Genomic DNA, 9,295 nt, shown 5'->3' on the forward strand with positions numbered 1-9,295 from the left:
CCCCCTTCTCTTTTCAACCTCCCCCGAGTTTTCTTTCCATTCTCTGTTATGCAGCTGGAGGCGGGGTGTTTGGAGTTGCCTGACAATTTAACTTCTAGTTTTAATTTAATGTTTTACATGTGTTTTAGAGCTGGAGTAGAGATAGAGAGCAGCAGCTGGGCCCAGCTGTAGCACACACCAGTGGTAGGCAGACAGGCACCTTTGTAGTGTTCTGCTGAAGCACCTCAGCCCTGACCACTGGCACTCCAGCACCATTTGCCAGCAATGCCACATTTTATATGCATGTGTATCTCTGTGGCATAGCTGAGACTTGCACTGGAAGATAATGAAGAAGGATATTTTAGTGAATCTGATCGTGTTTCAGCAGTGAAGTAAGGTAGTACTTAATGATTAGTTCAAGTACAAAAAACGTAAGTGCACTGCAGTGTAGCTAACAAAGATCTTTTAGGAATACTAGTCTGGGGAATGCAAAAACAAAATAGAAGAAGAAGAAAGGCAATAAAAAGGATTGGAAATTATCCACTTTCATGCCAATGGTTTGATACTTGATCAAAGATTTCCTACAGTTTGTCTTTTGGTATCTTGTAAGTTGTGTTAGTGTTAACTACCCGTATATGAAACCTGCTGCAAAAAAGCTTCAATACCAGAACTAGAACAACTTCATGAGGAATGTTTGAGTCATTGAGTTTAGTAAGTTATTGCATAAGGCTTGTGCCAAAACAGGCTCGTTTATCATCCTGCAGACATTGTGACACTTAAAAATGAGTAAGTGCATGTTATGAGTACAAAAATATCTTTCTGATAGCCCATAAATCCTTATTGAAATAAAGGGAATAAAAGAGAGGCAAGGAGGATGCAGAGACAGCGCTTAAACTGTTGTACATAAAATCTGCCTTTTGGATTAGCTTTAGATTTCCATCTCCACAAGCCTGTGGCATCCAGACGTGTTGCAAAGAGTAGCGCGTTGGTGCTGATGCATCTTGCAGGACACCGCTAAAGATAAGGTGCCTTAAAGGTGCCCCCTGGCTCCACGTGGCAAGAGGAAAAGAATCCCATAATCCCTACATCCTCAGGAGAAGTAAAAATATGTGCCCTAGTTACTTTGCAGTTTGTAACTTGTGCTTTTGATATCTATTTCAGCTGTTCATGCTAAAAGTCTTGTAGCGATACTTCATCTTCTGGTTGCATTATCTCAGTATTTTCGAGCACCGATCCGACTCCCTGATCATGTGTCCATTCAGGTGGTTGTTGTGCAGGTAAGAGGGGCCTTACACAGCTCGTGGTAGTGTTGTGAAGTTGATTGAGGGGTTTCTTGAAAAATGTATCTGGAGTTTCTGGCTGGGCGGGCATGTATGTGTCTCTTTGGCTGACAAGAAACACGCGTGCACCTTCCCTGCCGACACTGCTTCAACCAGAAGAAGGCACAAGTGCTTTCCCAGATTCAGCTGTGGCTCACACTATCTTACTTTGATTGTGAAGTGGCCAGACTGTGACATTAAAAATATATGAAACATATTATTGTTGGAATGTGTTTATCACCCCGTATGATCTCTAGAATTATTGTTTTCCCCATTTTTTGACGCTTTTCTCACTTGTGTAGAGATTCAAATCATTCTTGGCACAGGATGACGGATTGTCACTGTTTATTACATTCAGATTCATGTTAGGTGACTAACTATCCTTTTTCAGCCCTGTGCATCCTAATTTAGTCTGATTACAGTATTGGTTTTCTCAAAAGCATGCAAAAAAAACCCCATCAACTGAATCTTTTGTCAGTCTCCTTATTAGAGCCTCATCCATTCACTCTTCATGTTTTTGTGTTCATCATTTTTCTTTCAGCTGAACTTGTGCTTGCTCTATCTTATTTGGCCTCTTCCCATTTAATCTGCTTTTCTTTCTCTCCAATTAACTTTGCCTTTATTTTTCACACTGCAACTGTCTTTATTTATGTCTTTTAACTGATGTTACCCTGGAATAATGGGTTGAAAGAGCTATTGCTCAAGTTTTGTGTGGCTGAAAATCTGCAAGACGGATCTGAGAAAGTAAACATTCTCTCTTCTAGAATTCAAATAGGACAAGTTTTTTAACTTAGGGAGAAATATGAAGGAGAGTCTCTGGTAAATGTATCTCTGATGTCTGGTAGTGACTCATTGATTCTCAGATTCTGCTTCCTGGGTTTCTCTACAGATAATGAAGGAGAATCCCTGAAAATCTGCACTTATATGTCTAAGGCGTCAAAGAAACACAGTTCCTTTGGCTATTATAATGTATTATTTACACTGGTTTATCTCAAAGTTCCACCAAAACCAGCTTAAGAAATGTGGAGTACAGTGAGCAGGGCATCTTTATGATGAGAAACTAAATGAGGAAAACAACACAGTCCTAAAATGAAGAATCAGAACCTCTGCTGTCATTCCATACCTCCAGACAAATTTCCAGTTTAAATCAGTGGGCGTAATTGTCCTCTTGTTAAACAGGCTAATGTGGTTCAACAGCAAATCTGCTGAAGTCGGTACAGATAAACCAATTTGAAACAATAAGTAGTGGGAGAATCTGACTCACTCTTAGTTAGACAGCTGTAGCTCAGGCGCCAGTGGTTTGCACCAGAATAAAATCCAAGTAATATTGAGGAAGATTTTGTCCTGCAGACCCTGACCTTGGGGAAAGCCAGTCAGTGAAACTCCAGAGCTCTGGTGGTTCCTATCAACAGAGGGTGGGGGCCAGTATATTTACTGTAATTGTTTGAGACACTTCTCATTTTTATTTTATGGTGGCTGGGTGTTTTAGTCTTAATTTTTAAGTCTCTTTTGTGCCCCATGGGACTGATTCTGTATCATGCATCATGTACCCTTTGAACTCATGAGGGTTTTAATCAACAATCAGCAGATCCTAAAGCCTAATTTAGTGGTCAGACTTGCACACCTCATGTTCTAAACACTCATGCATTCTGTAAAGAAAGATCAAGCCTAGGGAAGCTTAACAGACTATGCAGTAGCTGTTTTTAAATTCTGCTGTGTATGGTTTGATAAAGGGAACAGGAGAGAGAGAAGTAAAAGAACAAGGTACTTTTATGAAGTCTTTTAAGGAAGACTCCCTTAATTCATTTCATGATTTTGGTAGGCATAGAAACATGTAAAATGTGAGGGTTGCTGTGTTGGCTAGATGTAGTTTATTGAAATAGAAAAAAAGATATTTGTGAAACAAAAAATGTGCTCATGTCCAACAGGTAATCAGCCTAGTTCTTATGGAAGCTTGTTTCCTTTGGCTGTTTTGTACAAAAGCTGTTAGCAACGAGAGTAATATGAAATCTGGGTTTAAGCTGATTTAGGAAAAAATCTGATAGTTAGACCTTTTGTAGCTACTCTGTTATATTATTTTCTTTTCATGCCATACCAGTAGAATAAATAACTTTGAACAAAGCCCAGGCTTTGTTTGATTGTATCTGCTGAAATGACTGAGAGCTTTTTTGGAGAGCTAGGTCTTGTCATCAATTTGCCTTTTTTTTTTAATTATGTATTTATACCATCCACAAATAGTTAGATGACAGATTGTTTGTGTCCAAGAGATGGAAGTCAGAGAGTGTAAGAATGCATTGGCAGAGCAGCCAGAATGGCTTCAGCATGTTCTGGGACAGCAGTTCTTGGGTGCATAAACTACTCTTAGGCAAAGATAGGAAATTACTGAGATTAGATGTGTGCAAATCACAACCTTAATCAGAGGTCATTGGTCCCACTACCTGGGAAGGTCTGAAATGTGTTGGAGCAGCGCAGCCTCCAGGTTCCCAAGAAGTCTTCTCTGAACATGTGACAAATATATTTGTTCTTTCAAGCTCCAGAATAATTCAGCATTTCACTTTGGTGGGGCAATTATAAAACATGATCCTCCAGGTGCAATGGATTGTAACAAGGCATAGGCAAAAAGCCATCCAAATAATGGCAAGCTTTTCAGACTGGGACTTTGTGGGGGAAATTAAGTAGTTGGCCCTCAGTTACACAAAAATGCTGACACAAAAGGAGATAAGAAGAGATCTCTATTTCCAGATGTACTACCCAAGTTTCAGTTTTTTGGGGTTTTTTTTGTTCTAAGGGTAGTTGCCAATTTTAAATGATAAGTGATTAGGAATATCTTCAGGGCCTTCTGTGAAGTCTTTCAGCTGTGAGGGAAGAAAATGCCAAGCCTGTTCACTAAGGTCTTCTGATGTCACTGGAATGCATGTCCAGCTTTTCTTTTTAATGGGGAACCTTAATTCATGCCTCTTTTCACAGTGACTTTCAAATAGTTGATGTTGATTTTTATAGTTTGTTGTTTCAATTTTAGCCACTGTTGCCTTTAATGAACATGCTGGACAGTCTTTCAGTCCTCAGTAGCACCTCTCTGTATTTTTAGGAATATTGTGTCATTCTCTGTCTAGTACAACAGGTCACAACAGGTGACATCAGTGTTAGGGTCAGTTTTGAGGTGAAGAGTTTTTAAAGTGCAAGTATGAGAGCAGCCTTCAGAGAAGGTGCTTAGACCAGTGTTTTAAGGTCCATTCCGTTGGGAATTCACCAGTCTTTTTACAAATTGAAAGTATAGGAAGGTCTGTCTTGACATGTGCAGGTCAAATAAGTGTCCAGGGGATGCATGTTGTATTTGGGCAGTGTGGTAGTCCCAAAAATGTTCGTGGTCAGGTGCCAGACACAAAACTAGGGCTTGGCATAATTTTGGTTTGGGTTTTTTGTTTGTTTTTGTTGTTATTGTATCAACAACAAGATCAAGGTGCATATTTTTTAATTTTAATATATTAGCTGCAGTTTATCAAAAAGGGAAATATTTTTTATATCAGTACTGGAGTATGTTTCAGGCAGTTTTTGTGTGCTTGCAGAGAGAAGGTGTAGAGCATTAGAAACCTGTTTCTGCTGCCATATCCCCAGACTGGTCACTGAAAACTACAGATGGCATTGCTGTGATGCTCAGCCCCTCCAGGAGATGAGAGCAGCAGGGCTCTTGCTGCAGAAGGCATCATTGGCATGTCAGAGTCATCATGAGGAGGAAATAAAAGTTTTCTTTCATCCTGCAGCAAAGGGAAAGATAAACAAAAATCCCAAACAGAGTGGAATTCCAAGTTGAGCTAGTATGAACTAGATTGTAATTTGAAGTTACTTCAGTTAGTACTGAAGACAGCACTTAACTGCTGTCTACACAAGCTGAAAGTGAAGATAGCCCTAAATTATGTCATTTTTCTTCAGACTTTCAAGGTGTGTGACAGGAAATGCCTCTGCAGCTGTTCTGTGCCCCCTCTCTCAGTGTGTAACACCCTGGACTCCCCTCTGTCTTTTAAACGCCCAAAGGTCCTCCCTGAATGCATTTTTTACCGTGTGCAAGATATTTAGAAACAGGACTTTAAAATATATCATGGAAACCCCCTGAAACTGTCATCTAGCTGAAAGGACAGTTCAGATTGCTCCAAGTGCCAGTCTAGAGTGACCCAGAGGGCCACGTTCAGCTTTTCTTGCAGATATAAATACATTTTTGATATATTTTAGTAATGCAGTGTAGAAGGAATAGGCTCAAGCCTGGCTAGCTCCTCAGCACATCATACACCGAGGACTGCCTCAGGTAGGGATGTGCTGTCTTCTCCAAGGCAGGAAAAAGCAGCAGCCCCAATTCACATGCCATGAAGGACTTTTCTAATAGGTTATTTTCTTTTTCTCTTTTCCACATAGAAGACAAGTCTAGGATCAGCATAAATCTACTTTTCTCATTTCTTTGTATGCCAGAGAGTGAAGAATCATGAATAATTGCCTAATGTCTAGACTTTAAATGGAGTTGTCAGCATTTGCCTGACTTCACTTTCTGTACTGCAAAATTTTGGTAATACCAGAGAACAGAATTGGCAGACAGAACACAAAGAGAGGCAAAACATATGTGTGGTATTTACAGGGGCCCCAGATGACTGTGATCAGCAAACTGGAAACAATGTCAAACTCTTCAAGTGCTTCATTTTGCAGCTGATTCAAACAGCAGTGATTGGAGTTGGCTTCTGCTGCGTTGGGCACAGCCTCCGGACAGAGGCACCAGGAACGAAGGGCTTCTCCCATCCGAAGAGCATCAGAGTCAGTGCTCAGGCAGGATGGGAATGTGAATGGAAGCTCCATTTTGGTTTGTCAGAAGCCAATAGAGCTCTTTGTCTGCAGAGAAAGGAAACACTGAGACAAAAAAAAAAGATAGAGTGTGAACAGTGCAGAAAGAACAAATAGCCTGGGAGCAAGATTTTTGCAAAAGAGAAGCATGGGCACCATCTGCCAAGCTGTTCATTGAAATACAGGGCTTAATTCAGCACACCTAGACATACCTCTACTAAAATACTTACATATGTGTTTGGGTGTTTCAAATGTCTCGCTGAATTGGGGCCTTTAAAAGAAAAGTAAATTAAGAACAATGGAGAAAGGAAAAGAAATACTTCCGTCTACAGGTGGAGTTTCAGGTTTCTTGTTAATGTACAAAAGAGTTCTCTGAAATACTTGCAAGGTAAAATAATATATTACTGAAAAATTGTTTAAGGAAAGTTCTTACTCTGCAGGTTTCTTATCTAATTGTGTTTGTAGATCACAAATTTTTACTGTACCCTAAGCATTTGCTGAGAAAAATGTCATTTTTTTACTTTTTCCAGAAACGAGAAGGAATCCTCCAGTCTCGACAAATCCAAGAGGAAATAACTGGTAACACTGAGTATGTCAACACCACTTTTGCCAGCAGTTCAGTAATTGAACACAGATGTGTCTCAGAAATTCAAACATTTGCTGATATTTAGATTTCAGTATTGGGGTTCCAGGGAAGATGATGCATCAGCCAGTGACTGTATTTTAGCCTTTTCAAGAGCTGCAAACAAGCATCTAAAAATACAAAAGGGGGAAGAAATAGAGAGGTGGGGAATTAAAAGCAGGACTTTAGGGGTGTAAAATGAGGTAAGCCTTGTATGTGCCATCTCACTGAACATTTTATAACAGAAAAGTTATTCCAAACCAGAAGAGAACACTAGCAGAATATTCTGGTTTCTAATTAAATGGAGAGAAGCTGCACTGTTGACTTACTATTAATCTGTATGGATTTATTTGTGGTAGTTATATGAAGGATCAACTGGAGCAAAATGCTGCAGTCCTTAAGAACCCAGCCCAAGTCTTGTTTTGGCTGGATTTGTATTGTAGTTGGTGTGGTAGATGCATCTTCAAAGCAGAGGGAAAAGTTTTCACTAAATCAACGTGAAAAAGCCTTTACTCAGGCAAGATGCGTTGATTAGGTTCAAAGTAGGGAGTATGAGATCTGGCTTCCTGTGAGACTTTAGTGAAGCCAAGAGATGTGATACTGATGGCCTCCAGACTGACCCAGATCCTCAGCTGGAGTAACTTGGTGAAGGTTTTCCTAATTCCATGAATCTACTCCAGTATTCACCAAGCTGAAGATCTTACCATGTATGCTGTTTTCTTTTGCAGCACAATATCTGCAAGTGAATTATATGTAACTGTGTTGTTCTTTTCCTTTGTTTTTTCCATAGGGCGTTATCAGGCAGGCATGGTAAGTTCATTTGATTATTGTCTCTTTCTGGGGCAGCCAAAGTGTACATGAGTTCTGCAGTGGGTGGTCACTTTGATCAAATTGCAAGAATGTAGAGGATTTCACATTGCCCTGGCAAATATGCACCACAGGCTGTTGTGGCAGTTAATAAAAGGGGAAAAAACCATTAAAATCACTCTGCCCATCTTTTAAACACATTTCATTGCTTTTCAGCACATGTTAATTTGCAGGTGCTTTGTGGTTTAACCTCCAGAACATAACAGTGGTATTAATGGTCGTGAGTTCCCAGCATGATGTGAAGTGGTATCTTATCATGAACCAGCTGGTGAATGTGTTGATATTCTTACATCCATTACCTACTTTATTCTTTAAAGATGTTGAAAAATCAGCAGGCCTGCACACCATGCAAGGACCTGTGCCATGTGTGTCTGACTGCCAGGATTGGGAATAGCCAAGTGCCTGGCCAACAGAAAACACTCACCTGAGTCTTGCTTTGTACAAAGTCTGCCTTCTACAAATGCCTTTGGATCTACTCTAGCTTTTGGGGATTTTTTAAATTGAGGAATATGAATATTTGTTGAGTCATTTGCTGTCATTCAGGTGATTGTCAAAACAGATATTGCTCAGAAAAGGCTTTGGTGCCTTTTATATGTATTTTCCTGTTTCCTTCAGAAGGTGACTACAGTAGCACTCCAGTCACGCTACCTTAGGTTGCCTGTCCTGCTGACGGTGCCCTAAATTGCATATGAGAATGGCCCGAAGCATCTATACAAAGGATTGTACTGCAAATGTGTAACCACAACCCTGCTTGAGATGCTTAATAATGCAGTCAGTGGCCCATGGGGAAAATCCTTCTCTGTAGGTGTAGTGACTAATGTAAACTCATGTTCTTCTGCAGAAAATGATTTGGTTACTTAGGTGTCTGTTTAAGATTTTATGCGTAAAGATACTATTCTTTCCTCATTTTTGAGAAACAGAGTCTTTAGGTAATCCAGATCCTGCCTGAAAATGATGCTTTTTTGTGAATAATAGAGAATAAGTTACTAGCAGCTTGCAGCAAGAGAGAAGTATGCAAACTACTTGGTACTTGGAATACAGAGAGTATATTGAAACATTTTGCTGACTGTGTTGTCTCAAATGAGTATGTGTCTCAGTAAGTGTTTATTCTGCACTGGAACAACTGCTGCTCAGTATATTAATGGCACTGAATGTTTTTCAGAAAGAGATGCATTCGACACTTTATTTGACCATGCTCCAGACAAGCTCAATGTAGTGAAAAAGGTTGGAAGGTTTTTATTTTTAAAATACATAATCTGTGCATGTGCATGCTTGTGTGTATCAGATTGTGTGTATGTGGTGAGTGTGTGGATATAATGTATAACTGGCGTACTTTGCATACATTAAATACAATTAAGCTTTATGCTTAAATACACAAAGTCATGATTGTAGTGTTACTTTTTATTTAATGTTTAGCAGCATGAACTTAACTTTGGAACACGAAACAACGTATAGTTATCAAAGTTTTCATCAGAAAAGTTCTCACAAAATGTATGTTGAGTAGAACCCAATTGGTACATTGGCTGTACTGATGCCAAAGAGATATCCAGTTTACAGCTGCCAGAGGTCTGACCCTAGAGTATTTTGGCTGTTGTCAGATTTGAGTGGAGTCCAATTGCCTACTTCCCCATAGTCTGCTATAAGTTTGGGGGTTTTCTGTGTTATAACAGTCTATTTATATATA

General features: G+C 39.7%; 1 protein-coding gene across 4 annotated transcripts in view; it reads left to right on the forward strand.

The window, feature by feature from the left end:
• The window catches only part of PARVA (parvin alpha), a 53,404-nt gene that overhangs the window by 32,940 nt on the left and 11,169 nt on the right, over positions 1 to 9,295 (forward strand). For all 4 annotated transcript variants that reach the window (XM_017726314.1, XM_017726313.1, XM_008644057.2 and 1 more), the window contains exons 6-9: positions 1,141 to 1,256; positions 6,653 to 6,711; positions 7,535 to 7,554; positions 8,774 to 8,835. In XM_017726314.1, coding sequence (XP_017581803.1) covers positions 1,141 to 1,256; positions 6,653 to 6,711; positions 7,535 to 7,554; positions 8,774 to 8,835 — 257 coding nt within the window. The remainder of the gene's footprint in view (positions 1 to 1,140; positions 1,257 to 6,652; positions 6,712 to 7,534; positions 7,555 to 8,773; positions 8,836 to 9,295) is intronic.

The sequence above is a fragment of the Corvus brachyrhynchos genome, unplaced genomic scaffold (genome assembly GCF_000691975.1).
Source record: "Corvus brachyrhynchos isolate BGI_N302 unplaced genomic scaffold, ASM69197v1 scaffold281, whole genome shotgun sequence".
Classification (NCBI taxonomy): domain Eukaryota; kingdom Metazoa; phylum Chordata; class Aves; order Passeriformes; family Corvidae; genus Corvus; species Corvus brachyrhynchos.